This window comes from Balaenoptera musculus, chromosome 6, assembly GCF_009873245.2.
Source record: "Balaenoptera musculus isolate JJ_BM4_2016_0621 chromosome 6, mBalMus1.pri.v3, whole genome shotgun sequence".
Lineage (NCBI taxonomy): Eukaryota > Metazoa > Chordata > Mammalia > Artiodactyla > Balaenopteridae > Balaenoptera > Balaenoptera musculus.
In genome coordinates, this window is record NC_045790.1 from 107704258 (window position 1) to 107719893 (window position 15636).

Consider the following 15636-nt stretch of genomic DNA (forward strand, 5'->3'; position numbering starts at 1 on the left):
TATTTACAGTACCTGGGACTTTGTCACCAATAAAAGTCACAGCTACCTCCATATCACATAACAATTGTGGGCATGCATCTCAGAAAATTTATGTTCTTGAGTACTTTGAAATTATGGTAGTTATTAGACCCACCAATAGATCTTGCTATTTAATGCAATTTTATATATATATATATATAGATAGATATATTTCCTTACCTGAAGAAATACATATATTACTATATTATAAATTACTTTGAAAATAATTTTATAACTGAATTTTAATACAGTTGGCTTCCTGAGCAGTCCTGTGTAATTGGTTTCCTGTATAATTTTATTTTATTCATTTAAAAACATTTCTGTGAGAAGGGGCCCATGGGCTTCACCAGATGGCCAAAAGGGTCCAAGGTACAAAAATGATAGGAACTCCTGGCTAGAACAAAGTCCGCACAAAGTAGGAGCCTGACGAATGCATGGATGGACAAGTGAAAGGATGGTGCACGTCTTCCCCCGTGAGGATGAACCCCCTGTGTTTTTAGGGTCAGGTTATGGTGGCTTGGCATGAGCTTGGTATTTAGGAAATAGCCTTGGTCAAGGTCTTTTGGAGATCTACTCCAATGATCCGACACTGAAAAAGAAGCATTTATTACAGAGCCCCGGGGCTCGGAACCTTTTCTTTCAGACACAGGCTCCCCCTTCAGCTTCTCTCTGCGCATCTGCTGCCTCCCCACTTGGAGGGACTCTCCTTGCACTGGGCAGGATCTGGCCACCCTCCCCTCCCGAGGGTGTAGTGCTCAGTTCGGCTGACCAGCAGAGACTGGTACCGTAGGGTCCGAGTTCCTGGAGAAGCAGGTGGGCATTCTGGTCCAATCAGTCCGGCCTGGGAGGCACGGTCCACATATTCAGGGGCCTTCCCCTGGAGTGGGGGAGGGGTTCTCAGGGAGGGGCCTGGGCTGGGCTGACCCCCTTGATGGGTGTCTGGTCCCTGGCGAGGAGTTGGGGCTTGGCCGGGCCTCAAGGACGGCAGGTGGATGGGTGAGGGTTCCTCTGGGCCCTGGAAAGGATGTTCCATTCTGCTTGGTCCTCTTATTTCTTAGCATGTGAAATATCTCTTGTCTGAGAGTCACTGCCCATAAATTAGGCTGTTTTGTTAGTGGCGAGACATGCAGGAGTCACATTGGAAACAAGCAGTCTGTCTGTCTGTCTTTCCAGCTCAGGCCGCCAGTAGGAAGCATGATGGGTAGCATGGGTGGGCTGTCACTTTGTCTCTAGGTGGGCTGGGCCAGAGTGGGCCGGGGGCGGTGGGGGGGGCCGTTCAGGCCTCATGGAGGAGGAGCCCTACGCCGCTCGGACCCCTGGACTCAGCCTGTGCTCCTCTGGGGGCCTGGAGCCCGCAGCTGGAAATCTCCTTCCCAGTAGGGGAGGCCCGTGGTTTCACAAAGCACCATGCTGTCCTTTCTTTAACGTTTTAAGTTACTTGTTTGTTTTAGGAAGAAAGAATAGGTATAAATGAATGAAACTGCAGGATTAGAATTAACACTAATAGCAATTAATAGCCTTAACAGAGCGCTTGCTCGGTGTCTGACCTGGCCCGGGCACTTGGCATGCATTTTCTCGTTCAGTCCTCACCTGGGCCCTCAGAGGAGGCCCAGGCCCTGGTGTCCACTGACCAGGGTTTGGACTCCCCAGTACTGCCACTTAACTAGCAGTAAGTTACGTCACCTCTCTGGGCCTCAGTTTCCCAGAATCAGAATAGCCTCTGCCTCACAGGGTTGTTGTGAAGATCAAGTGAGCTGAAAATGTCGTGCTTAGCCCAGCGCCTCACTCAGCATCAGCACTCCCTGTTCATGCCATGTGCGCGTGGGGTGGGGGCCCCGAGTGCACCACCAAAGGTCGCTGGAGAGATGGGCCAAGTTGGCGACGTCCTGCAGACGGGAAGTAGGGAGTGAGCAAATTACGGTCATGGAAGAGGGTCTGAGACTCATGGCCCCTAGGCTGAAGGCTGCGTGACTGGTTACCAGGCCAGTGGGGAGAGCCATGGCCTCTGGTTTGGGCCTGGCCGAGCAGACTGGGCTCCACGTCTGGGCTCCCCTTGGGGAGCCCTGCAGAGTGCTGGGCGCTCCCTGAAAGCAGCAAAGCCCACCTCAGCCTGGAACTGGAGCAAGTTGGATCCACCCCAAGAGGGTTGGCTGGCTGTGTCCCACTCTGTCTCCCCATGGTGACTCCGTCAGGCTAGGATCGAGTCACTTTGTTCAGATGGATGAGCAGCTTCCATCCATCAGCACAGCCTGGCTGAGTCGGCCCCAACCCCAGTCCATGGGAGCTGGTTTGTCTGGTCTGAGACAGCCCGGGCAGCCTCATCCCCTCAGCTGCCTTTGGACTCTTCCGTTTCTGGATTCCCCACTTGGAAGTCTCTGGGCTTTCTTGGAGGTTTCTGTTGGAGGGTCCCACCCACTTGATTCCTAGGAGGTGTTGCTTCTATTTCAGAGGCTGGCTCCTCTCCCCTCAGGCCCATCTCTTTTTTTCTTTTAATGTGTTGTTGGATTCTGTTTGCTAGTATTTTGTTGAGGATTTTTGCATCTATATTCATCAGTGATATTGGTCTGTAATTTTCTTTTTTTGTAGTATCTTTGTCTGGTTTTGGTGTCAGGGTGATGGTGGCCTCATAGAATGAGTTTGGAAGTGTTCCTTCCTCTGCAATTTTTTGGAAGAGTTTGAGAAGGATGGATATTAGCTCTTCTCTAAATGTTTGATAGAATTCACCTGTGAAGCCATCTGGTCCTGGACTTTTGTTTGTTGGAAGATTTTTTTATTTTATTTTATTTACTTATTTATTTATTTTTGACTGTGTTGGGTCTTCGTTTCTGTGCGAGGGCTTTCTCCAGTTGCGGCGAGCAGGGGCCACTCTTCATCGCGGTGCGCGGGCCTCTCACTATCGCGGCCTCTCTTGTTGCGGAGCTCAGGCTCAGTAGTTATGGCTCACAGGCCTAGTTGCTCCGCGGCATGTGGGATCTTCCCAGACCAGGGCTTGAACCCGTGTCCCCTGCATTGGCAGGCAGATTCTCAACCACTGCGCCACCAGGGAAGCCCTGTTGGAAGATTTTTAATCACAGTTACAATTTCATTACTTGTGATTGGTCTGTTCATATTTTCTATTTCTTCCTGGTTCAGTCTTGGAAGGTTATACCTTTCTAAGAATTTGTCCCTTTCTTCCAGGTTGTCCATTTTATTGGCATAGAGTTGCTTGTAGTAGTCTTTTAGGATGCTTTGTATTTCTGCAGTGTCTGTTGTAACTTCTCCTTTTTCATTGCTAATTTTATTGATTTGAGTCCTCTCCCTCTTTTTCTTGATGAGTCTGGCTAATGGTTTATCAATTTTATTTATCTTCTCAAACAACCAGCTTTTAGTTTTACTGATCTTTGCTATTGTTTTCTTTGTTTCTCTTTCATTTATTTCTGCTCTGATCTTTATGATTTCTTTCCTTCTGCTAACTTTGGGTTTTGTTTGTTCTTCTTTCTCTAGTTCCTTTAGGTGTAAGGTTAGATTGTTTATTTGAGATTTTTCTTGTTTCTTGAGGTAGGCTTGTATAGCTATAAACTTCCCTCTTAGAACTGCTTTTGCTGCATCCCATAGGTTTTGGATCATCGTGTTTTCATTGTCATTTGTCTCTAGGTATTTTTTGGTTTCCTCTTTGATTTCTTCAGTGATCTCTTGGTTATTTAGTAACGTATTGTTTAGCCTCCATGTGTTTGTGTTTTTTTTATGTTTTTTTTCCCCTGTAATTCATTTCTAATCTCATAGCATTGTGGTCAGAAAAGATGCTTGATATGATTTCAATTTTCTTAAATTTACTGAGGCTTGATTTGTGACCCAAGATGTGATCTATCCTGGAGAATGTTCCATGCGCACTTGAGAAGAAAGTGTAATCTGCTGTTTTTGGGTGGAATGTCCTATAAATATCAATTAAATCTATCTGGTCTATTGTGTCATTTAAAGCTTCTGTTTCCTTATTTATTTTCATTTTGGATGATCTGTCCATTGGTGTAAGTGAGGTGTTAAAGTCCCCCACTATTACTGTGTTACTGTCGATTTCCTCTTTTATAGCTGTTAGCAGTTGCCTTATGTATTGAGGTGCTCCGATGTTGGGTGCATAAATATTTACAATTATTATATCTTCTTCTTGGATTGATCCCTTGATCGTTATGTAGTGTCCTTCCTTGTCTCTTGTAACATTCTTTATTTTAAAGTCTATTTTATCTGATATGAGTATTGCTACTCCAGCTTTCTTTTGATTTCCATTTGCATGGAATATCTTTTTCCATCCCCTCACTTTCAGTCTGTATGTATCCCTAGGTCTGAAGTGTGGGTCTCTTGTTGACAGCATATATATGGGTCTTGCTTTTGTATCCATTCAGCAAGCCTGTGTCTTTTGGTTGGAGCATTTAATCCATTCACGTTTAAGGTAATTATCGATATGTATGTTCCTATGACCATTTCCTTAATTGTTTTGGGTTTGTTTTTGTAGGTCCTTTTCTTCTCTTGTGTTTCCCACTTAGAGAAGTTCCTTTAGCATTTGTTGTAGAGCTGGTTTGGTGGTGCTGAATTCTCTTAGCTTTTGCTTGTCTGTCAAGCTTTTGATTTCTTCATCAAATCTGAATGAGATCCTTGCCGGGTAGAGTAATCTTGGTTGTAGGTTCTTCCCTTTCATCACTTTAAGTATATCATGCCACTGCCTTCTGGCTTGTAGAGTTTCTGCTGAGAAATCAGCTGTTAACCTTATGGGAGTTCCCTTGTATGTTATTTGTCATTTTTCTCTTGCTGCTTTCAGTAATCTTTCTTTGTCTTTAATTTTTGCCAATTTGATTACTATGTGTCTTGGCGTGTTTCTCCTTGGGTTTATCCTGTATGGGACTCGCTGTGCTTCCTGGACTTGGGCGGCTATTTCCTTTCCCATGTTAGGGAAGTTTTCGACTATAATCTCTTCATATATTTTCTTGGGTCCTTTCTCTCTCTCTTCTCCTTCTGGGACCCCTATAATGTGAATGTTGTTGCGTTTAATGTTGTCCCAGAGGCCTCTTAGGCTGTCTTCATTTCTTTTTATTCTTTTTTCTTTATTCTGTTCCACAGCAGTGAATTCCACCATTCTGTCTTCCAGGTCACTTATCCGTTCTTCTGCCTCAGTTATTCTGCTATTGAGTCCTTCTAGTGTAGTTTTCACTTCAGTTATTGTATCGTTCATCTCTGTTTGTTTGTTCTTTACTTCTTCTAGGTCTTTGTTAAACATTTCTTGCATCTTCTTGATCTTTGCCTCCATTCTTTTTCCGAGGTCCTGGATCATCTTCACTATCATTATTCTGAATTCTTTTTCTGGAAGGTTGCCTATCTCCACTTCATTTAGTTGTTTTTCTGGGGTTTTATCTTGTTCCTTCATCTGGTACATAGCCCTCTGCCTTTTCATCTTGTCTATCTTTCTGTGAATGTGGTTTTTGTTCCACAGGCTGCAGGATTGTAGTTCTTCTTGCTTCTGCTGTCTGCCCTCTGGTGGATGGGGCTATCTAAGACGCTTGTGTAAGTTTCCTGATGGGAAGGACTGGTGAGGCCCATCTCTTCTGCCCCTGGAAATCCTGAAAGTGTTTTTGCTTATTAATAACCATTGTCTGTCATCATGTGCTAATACAATTTGTTTTTAATATTTTAACATGTCTTTGATTATTTCAAAGGGTTGTGGAAGGGGGGAGTTAAATGTGTACGTTCAGGTCACCATCATGAGACACCTGGTGGCTGCTGCATTTGCTGCGGTTAATTTACCCACTGTAAAATGCACTCATTCCAAGTGTACAGTCCTATGGCTTTGTGGATTTCTGGGGCTGTGTAACCATCACCATATCCAGTTTTAGCACATTTCCACCACCCCAGAAAAAGCCTTTGTGCTCATTTGCCGTCAGTCCTGCCTCCACCCCAGCCTCTCATTGATGTGCTCCCCCCCTCTATGAATTTGGCTTTTTGGACATTTCAGAAGAATGGCCTCATATTGTACAGTCCTTTGTGTGACTTCTTTCACTTAGCATGATGTTTTTGAGGTTTATTCATGTTATACTTTGTATCAGTGTTCCATTTCTTTTTATTGCTGAGTAGTATTCCATTGTATGGATATATCACATTGTCTATCTGTTCCCCAGTTGGTGGGCACTTAGTTTCCAGCTTTTGGCTAAGATGAATAAATTCGTGTGCATGTTTTTGTGTGGACATATGTTTTCATTTATTTTAAAGATAGTTACCTAGGTGTAGAATTGCGGGGTCATTTGGTAAGTTGATGTTTAACTTTTTAAGAAACTGCCAAACTGTTCTCCAAAGTTGCTGTGCCTCTGGTACCTCGAGCGAGAAGCCATGCATCCTCAGCTGGTTCTGCTTCCCCCCCGCATCAGTTTCTGTTGCATTTCTGTCCTTACCGTCTCTCAGTCTGTGTCCTTCTCTTTGGTGTCACTGCTGCCACTTTAGCTCAGAGGACCCTTGTCTCTTGCCTGATAATTGCAGTTGGCTTCCAGCTGGTCCCTTTGCCTTCTGCTTTCCTTCCCCCATTACATCCTGATCGCTTTCCTGGGGAAAAGCTGGTGGTGGCTACAGTGCTCTGATGTTCAGTGATGTGATAAATGCCCTCCTAGGGGCATGTACACGTTGGTATGAGAGCACTGGTTCTCGTTTGAGTGGTCCAGGTGCGATAACCAGGGGAAATGACATTTGACATTTGAGCCAGGTCCTGAATAATGATGGTTTGGTGGGACGGCATGAGCAAAGACACCAAAGCACGAGTTACTTAACTTCTCTGTGCCTCAAATTCCCCACCTGGAATATGGAGGTCATAACAGGACCTACCAAGGACTGTTGTGAGCATTAGAGGAGTTGCTGTAAGTAAGGTGCATGGCACGTGGCGAGAACTCTCTGAGTCTTAGCTAGTATCCATATTATTATTATTGATGGAATGGTGTGGTGCACAGGGAAACACGGTAGATTCAGTTTGTCTTCTTCATCTGCCTTCTTTTTAAAACAAAGGTCACAAACTCTAGTGTCTGCAGGAGCTAGGCAGGTCCCCAAGTGGCTGTACAGGCCAGACGGGGTCTGAAAGGCACTTGCTCCGGTAAGTGCACCAGTACAAGGGGCAGCGCTGCCCAGCCCAGCTGATGACCGTCATGCAGGAATGGGGCCCTGTGCTGCCAGAAGAGTCACAAATCCAGAATTCTGTGTGAAACCTTCCAATTTTTAAATGTTGGTAATTAATTTAAAAAATACTAAAACCTGTACAAGCCTAACTGACTACATCTGTGGGCCATATTTAGCCTGAGGCCACCAGCTTGTAACCTTTCTTTGAAGGTCTCCTCTGGGGTCACCAGCTCAAGTCCAGCACAACTCTCTCCCAGGGTGGGATTAGCTTGGGTTTGAAGGATGGTTTTTATGAGTCCCTTTGCCTTGCAGGACTTCTCCAGACAGGTTATGTCACCGACAGAGGCTGTCCTGAAGCTCCCTGTGGCCCGGAGACTATGTACAAGAGGAATGGTCTGATGGCTAGCGTGTTGGTCACCTCTGCCACTCCACAGGTACTGGGGCTGCGGGGCCGGGGCCGGGGCCGGGGCCAGGGCCGTGGGTGGGATGGGTGGGCCAGGGCTCCTTGCAGCTGACCCAGGCCCCCTGAGTCTCGGCCCGGGGGCTGCAGGCCTCCATGAATGCCACCATTCTTAGCCCTCCCGACCAGCCATGCCAGGCGTGAGATTTGGGAGGCAGTCAGCCCTGAGGATCAGTGTGTTTTCTGAAGTCGTTCTCTTGAAAGAAAAATAAATACCTGCCTAGTCCAGTCGTAGCAAGTGCCACATTCCATTTTGGTGGCAAGAAGAGATCAGACCTTTCCCAAGCAAAGCCGTGGCTGATTATAAATAGGTCACAGATTCTGGAATGAAGTCAGACAGAAATGCTTCCAGCTGGCCCCGTGTTCCTATTTACCTTGCCCAGGAGGAAATGGCTGTAAGGGCTGGTGGTCGAGAGTGGCCTGGGCTCGGGCCCCTGCCCTGGGGGTTTGGGAGTTTGCTTTCCAAGTTCAGTAATAGAACAGAGGCAGCCGGGGGAGGGGGTGTCATCTGAGGCCTGGGGAGGCCACCATGTCAGATGCATAACGCTGGGCTCCTGTGACAAACGGACAAGGGGGCGCTCCGTGGTCTGAACTCACAAGGCCCTCATGGTCAAGCTGGGCTTTTGAAATGATCCCCTGCAATCAGCTAGAATTCACAGGAACCAATCCATTTCTTATAACCCTTTAAAAAAATTCCTTAGTTTGATCTCTGGTTCTGAAAGCAGACTTGTGGGTACCTGTTAAAATTCCCAGATGGCGCCAATATAGGTTTAAATAAAGTTACTGCGTCGTCATCACCACCACCACCTCCACCGCTACCACTGAATGTATTTGGGGCAACTTTTGATTAAATAAGGCCCCTTGTATGAGTGTGTATGTTTGGGGCAGGTGCAATGGAGTGTTACAGGAAAGTTATAAAACCTGAAATTCCAGGAATGGACTCTGTCTGGTAACTGGAGGAATCAGACTTCACTTTCCATTTGCAGTTTACACTCCGTCTAGAGTAAAACTTCTTTCTTTTTTAGCCTCCATCTGTGTATATATGTATACATACACATATGTGTGCAAACACACATATGTACCATATATATCTACATATATGTGCATATATACAAATATATGTGTATATGTGTATCCAGAACGAGGTGAGAGCTCAATAAATATTTGTTGAATGAATGAACAAATGAATGCATGTCTAATTGAAGTGCTCAATACATTTTGGTGACTGAGTGACACGTTTATACAGATAGACACCCATGATTTAGTGCTTAACTATATACCGGGCACTTCTTTTGTACATTCCACAGGCATGATCTCACTTAATCCTCACAGTAACCCCATCAGGCATGTGCTGTTGTTTCACCCCCAGTTTATAGGCGAGGAAACTGAGGCAGGGAGCAGTGAATGAACTGGCTTCAAATCACACAGCTGGTCAGCGGTGGGTGGGGATTCACAGCCAGGCCTCTGTGACTCTGGAGCCGCTGGTCATGACCACGATGACGTTACACTCCCCGGAAGAAGGTCAGCCCCGTCACCTGCTTCAGGCTGCTCCGTGGAAGGGGAACATGGAAGTGCAGAATGATTTATTGGTAGCCGTTGCTCAGGGTCTGTAAGACTGAGGGGTAGAATCAATGGCCAATTCCAGAAGCATTCAGGATTAGTCTTTATTACTTTTCAAAAGTTTAACACAGATTCTCCTCAGAGGAGAATGTCCCATCGCCTGTGGAACTTTCAAAATAGCCATGCCTGAGCCCACCCAGGCCCCTTGAATCAGCATCGCCCAGGGAGGGGATCCTGCCAGTTGCTTTGTAAGCTTCATTTTGTATGACCTGTGCCACAGCCCTGGGGAGCGGGTTCTAATGGTGCCATTTTACAGATGGTAGCTGAGGCTCAGCGAAGTGAAGAGGTCAGACAGCAGCTCGGGTGGAGCTGGCATTCTAAGCAGGCCTGTCTGACTTCAGAGCTCAGAGCTTCTTAAGATCATCTTAGAGTTTTTGGCAGCCTTTAAATGACAGAGGCCTATTGAAACCTACAGGTTTAAGTTTCTGCTCCTCTTTTTAACCTCACGTTTTCAGTTGTTGACTATTGGTTTCCCTCCCTGGCCTAAAAGCACTCTAGTTTCCAGTAAGATTGCACAGTTTTTCCAGATATAGCCATTTTGGAAAGAGTGAAATAAAGGGGAATTAATAAAAGCATATTCTCTAAATCCCGGTCCAAGATGTTGAGGTTAATGGAAACCACAAAATCCCTCTTCACAGGTTGAGACGAATAAAACCATTTATGAACAGGGCACAGTTTTGGGGTGGTAAGCTCTACTGGTTCCCCAAAGTAGAATTTGATGGAATTAAGTAAAATTGAAGAGAAGGTATGTTCAGCATTCTGGGATCCCTGCAGTGTTGGGTTTCATGGAACTGGCCACATTTGGGGAGTTTAACTCGCTCTTTTACGGGAGACCTTTCCTTTACAGGCAGGACTCCCGGTGTTCTTCTTAACAAGGGGCTCTACTAAATATAACTTTCACGCCGTCTCCAAAACTGGCCGATTACCTCTCACCTCATCAGCTAACAGGCTTTGAATTCCAAGTGGCCCCTACGTGAAATAAGCCTTGAGAGTCAGTTTAACATTTTGTATCATAATTTCCTGCAATGACTTTAAGTAGAGAAAAAAAAAAAAAAGGTGAAACCAGGTAATGTTTGAAAAACATAACAAAACAGGTGATCTCCTCAGGCCTCCTAAGATGTGAAGGGCGGGATGTATCTTTTCACCGCGCCCCCCCCCCCCAAAACAGAGGCAGCTGGAAGCAGTTGGGGTGTAGTGAGTGAGGGCATGTATGATTGAGGGGTAAGAGAGATATACAACTGGCTCACATTCTGGCTCTTCGGTTTCCTAGGTGAGATACATTGGGGAAGTAGCACTGCCTCTATTTCCTTATCTGTAGGATGGGAATAATAATAGTGTGTACTCAGAGAGTTGTTATGAGAATTAAATTAGATTATGCATATGAAGTGCTTAACACAGTGCTTGGAAAAGGGTATGGCACTAAACAACAGAAGCTTTTATCATTGTACGGTTCTGCCCCTCTTGCATCCTCAGTTCTGAGGTTTGGGAGTCAGTGACTGGGGAGTCAGCCAGCCTGCTCAGGCGGCCCCATCTCTCCCTGTCCTCTGCAGGGCAGCAGCAGCTCAGACTCTCTGGAGGGCCAGGGCTGCGACTATGCCAGCAAGAGCTACGATGCCGTTGTCTTCGATGTCCTGAAAGTGACTCCCGAGGAGTTTGCTGTAAGTAACAGGGCTGATGCGGGTGGCTGGGCACCACAAAGGGGAGCTCGAGGGGGTCACTGCTCAGGGTTGTTTGCTCAGATTGGAAACAACCCGTATATCCAGCAATAGGGGATTGCCGAATAAAGTATTCTTTATGAAATACCATGTGGCATTAAAAAAGGGTGATGTCTGTGGGGAGGGATAAATTAGGAGTTTGGATTAAAATATACACACTACTATATATAATACAGACAACAAAGAAGGACCTGCTGTGTAGCACAGGGAACTATACTCAATATCTTGTAGTAACCTGTAATGGAAAAGAATGTAAAAAAAGAATATATGTGTGTGTGTGTATATATATATATATATATATATATATATATATATATATATATATATGTATGTATAGCTGAATCACTTTGCTGTACACCTGAAACTAACACAACATTGTGAATAAACTATATTTCAATAAAAATTTTTTTAAAATAAAAAAACCCACAAATATTTTCAGTAGGTGTATTATAATACCTGGTTTGGAAAAATTGTTTGAGCAGAAAAACCTTTGTACCTATTTGGTTACAGATGCATTACAAAATTATTTTAATACTTGTTGCATTGCTATAAAGATAAAAATTTTAAAAAATTAAAGAAGGAATGTATAATATAATTATATGAAAGCAAAATAATAAATAACTTTGAAGGATAAAAAAACAAGAAGCTGTCTATCTAGGAATTTAACTACCTTGGAAGGCGTACACAATATATATCAATAGTAAGTGAAAGGAGCAGGTTACAGCAGGGGTCCCCAATCCCTGGGTTGAGGACCGGTACCAGTCCTCGGGCCTGTTAAGAACCGGGCCGCACAGCAGGAGGTGAGTGGCGGGCGAGCAAACGAAGCTTCATCTGCTGCTCCCCATCTCTCACATTACTGCCTGAACCATCCCCATCCCCACCTGGTGGAAAAATTGTCTTCCACAAAACTGGTCCCTGGTGCCAAAAAGGTTGGGGACCGCTGGGTTACATCACAACTTACAGAGAATAGTGCCATTTTTAAAAAGCATGCACAACACCTACATATTTATATTTGCATAAGAAAAGGTCTAGATTTGATGTTTACATATTCTTAAATATCTGGATGCCTATATAGCCAAACATATTATTTACTGTAGTTTCTGGTTGTAGGATTCTAGATAATTGGAATTTAATTTTTCTTCTTCTTGTTTATTTGTACTTTCTGTATTTTTACGATGACTGTTTTCTACAATGATAGACAAGATTATTTGAACAAATTCTGTAATTATAAATTAAAAAAAATTGTTTTTCCTTCAGCCAGTGTGCTGCTGCTGGTCTGACCCTGTGCTTCTTTGTTGTGAGGAGCAGCCTTGGCTCCTCGTTTTGCCATGACCTGGTTTCTTCCTTTTGCACTTTGAGGGTGGAGGGAGGACGTCGGCTCTGGGGTGACCTGATTGCAAGCGCTGCCCAGGGCTGCATTTCTCTGCAGAACCACGGAAATATTTCTGGCCATGCCCACTTTTTCCCGGTCCCCTTGCTGTAACAGGTTTGGTGCCCTCCTGGGGTCTATGGAGCTAAGTGGGCCCCATCTCTTTGCTCTGCCATCACTTGCTCCCACATTTACTTTGTGCCAGGCCATGCTGAGCCTGGCACATATGTCACCTCCCTCAGTGTGTCTGAGGGATCCTTTTAAAACCAGTGTAAAACTCTTTAGAGGCTCTCTTATACTAGAATGAGATCCGGAATTCCTCACGAGCCTCCAGGGCCCCGTGGTTTGGCCAAGCCTCCTCTCCTGCCCCATCTCCGTGCTCCCCAGCTACACGCCAGCTGCCTCTTTCTTCCCCAAACTCACATGGCATCCCCCTGCCTCAGGGTCCTGTGCTTCTTCTTCCTTCTGTCCTAATGGCTCTTTCCCATGTGTCTCCCAGTCTCTGTTCAGATGTCAGCCCTTAGACAGGAATTTCACGGGCTAAAGTAGCATCTGTACATCACACGCTTCCCTGACCCTGCTCTGTTTTCTTCATATCTCTAATGACTGCCCAACATTACATTCTGTAATAGTGTTTTGTATGGTCTGTCTCCTCCACTAGAATGCAAACTCCCAAAGGACAGGAACTTTATCTAACTCTTTCACAGCTCTTTCCCCATTGCCCAGAATAGTGCCTCCCTCATAGTACACGTTGACTAGAAGAATTCAATCCTCAGAACAACCTGATGCGGCAGATTATTAGCTCCCGATTTTCTAAGAAAGAAACTAAGAATCTAAGAGATTGTTTTTTTTTAACCTGGATCATATAGCCAGATGTGGGCAGAGCCAGGTCTGAAACCTTCATCTCCTGATTATTCACCTAATGCTGGATGGTGATAACAAGGGCAGCTCCCACTTTTGAACACCTACTTTGTCTAGGTCTTGTGCTAAATGTTTTACGTGCATTAATCTAACTTACTTTTCACCACAGCCTTACAAATTAGCTATATTTATTATTCCCAGTATACTGTCACCAGTATAGAGAGGAAAATCACCTCTTCACACAGATAGTAAGTGGCATTATCTGTCTGGGCTTTAAAACCAGGGCTTCCGGGCTTCCCTGGTGGCGCAGTGGTTGAGAATCTGCCTGCCAATGTGGGGGACACGGGTTCAAGCCTTGGTCTGGGAAGATCCCACATGCTGCAGAGCGAATAGGCCCGTGAGCCACAATTGCTGAACCTGCGCATCTGGAGCCTGTGCTCCGCAACAAGAGAGGCCGCGATAGTGAGAGGCCTGCGCACCGCGATGAAGAGTGGCCCCCACTTGCCGCAACTAGAGAAAGCCCTCGCACAGAAACAAAGACCCAACACAGCCATAAATAAATAAATAAATAAATAAATAAATAAAATTAAAAACGAAAAAACAAAACCAGGGCTTCTGACATTCTAGACCAGCAGAAATATAATCTGAGCCACATATGCAATTTAAAAATTTTTAGTAGCCACATTAAAAAAGGTGAAATTACTTTAAAAATATTTTTTATTTAACTTGCTGTATCTAAAATATTATCATTTCAACCTGTAAGCAACATGAAATTGTTGAGATACTTTGCATTCTTTTTTCACACTAAATCTTCAAAACTCAATGTAGTCTTCTATACTTTAGAGTGCTGGCGACATTTCAGATCCTCAGTAGCCACGTGAGGCTAGTGGCCACTGTGTTAGACAGTGTAGTGCTAGTCTGTCCTCTCAGGCACAAAACTGTAGTGTGTCTCTCTCCTTTAGAAGATATCATGGACCTTGCTGGCTGATGGCTTAGCCTCTATATTCTATTTGCCTTTGTTTGCTTGTTGTATTTTTTTTTTTGGCTGCGTTGTGTCTTCGTTGCTGTGCGTGGGCTTTCTCTAGTTGCAGCGAGCGGGAGCTACTCTTTGTTGCGGTGCGCGGGCTTCTCATTGTGGTGGCTTCTATTTGTTGTGGAGCATGGGCTCTAGGCGTGCGGGCTTCAGTAGTTGCAGCACGCGGGCTCAGTAGTTGTGGCACATGGGCTTAGTTGCTCTGTGGCATGTAGGATCTTCCTGGACCAGGGCTCGAACCGGTGTCCACTGCACTGGCAGGCAGGTTCTTAACCACTGAGCCACCAGGGAAGTCCTGCTTGTTGTATTTTTGAGCTGTGTTTTTTAGCTTCGTGAAAGGAATGAAGCAATAATGAGGTTTAAAAATCCCTTTATAGTTGTTCCTCATGTGGAAAGGCAGAGAGTTAGGCTGCGCCTAGAACATCATTGTCCAGCCAGACCCCTTGGTGAGATTTGGGGCCTGGTTTTCTAGTCTCAGCCCTAGAGTGTTGCTCAGCCCAGCCCAGTCTGGGAAGACTGTAGGGCAGGGCAGTGAATGCTCTGAGGGTGCAGTACTAACACTTGGCTACTCCTGCCAGAGCCAGCGTGTCTTCAGCTTAGATGTGAAGCCAGGTCCCCTGGAGTCTTTGGTCTTTGGGGAAGCATTGGAGCTGCCAGGTGTTGGAATTGAACCAGACCACCTGGTATTTTAGTTTCCTGTCTAATAATATGAAAGAAAGGAAAAAGCCAGACACAGGAGTCCAGTAAAAAAATCATTTGAGTGATTCTGGGAAGATGGCGGTGGCGGCAGCATAGTTCTTTATTCTCCCTGAATCCCCACATAAAAACATCCAGAACAACTAGATAGCAAACCCTGAAACCCATGAGAAATATTTACAATAAAATTAGGTATCAAGTTATCCCTATCAAACCCAAAATACAAATGGCTGGGGATACTCCACCAGTATCAAAAAGACCTGCAGAGTATCAGCTTCAGTATAACAGAAAGCAGAAGTAAGTATTGGGGCATTTGACAGACTAGAGAATAGGAGAACCCCAGAATTTCCATCAGGAGTTCACTGGAAAGTTCGGCAGGTTAATGTGAGAATACCAACTGAAATTGACAGGAATTTTGACCACTCAGATAATGGATGGGTGGAAGAGATCTATGGACTAGCCCTATGAGCTCTTGAGACCAACCAACCAGGGCTCACTTCCAGAAGAAGGCTTCATATCAAAGAGAAATTCAGTATGGGAGTGGACTGAAAATGATCAGGATAGGGAAAGTTAAGGAAAAAGGAGGTCTAAATAAATGTCTGTGTGTGTGTGTGTGTGTGTGTGTGTGTGTGTGAAATCTCAAAAAGCAACTGCATGTTGTTGAACACTACATGAAAGTAACCAAAAGAAGAGCTATGTGAAGTTAGAAAAGCTACCCTGAACCATGTTTCCCTCTAGAAAATTA

The 15636-nt window shown here is 44.9% G+C and overlaps 1 protein-coding gene across 5 annotated transcripts in view; it reads left to right on the forward strand.

Moving 5' to 3' along the window:
- Positions 1-15636, forward strand: part of RALGPS1 (Ral GEF with PH domain and SH3 binding motif 1) — a 287071-nt gene that overhangs the window by 34680 nt on the left and 236755 nt on the right. For all 5 annotated transcript variants that reach the window (XM_036854415.1, XM_036854412.1, XM_036854416.1 and 2 more), the window contains exons 2-3: positions 7450-7571; positions 10768-10875. In XM_036854415.1, the coding sequence (XP_036710310.1) occupies positions 7515-7571; positions 10768-10875 (165 nt within the window). In that variant the 5' untranslated portion in view covers positions 7450-7514. The remainder of the gene's footprint in view (positions 1-7449; positions 7572-10767; positions 10876-15636) is intronic.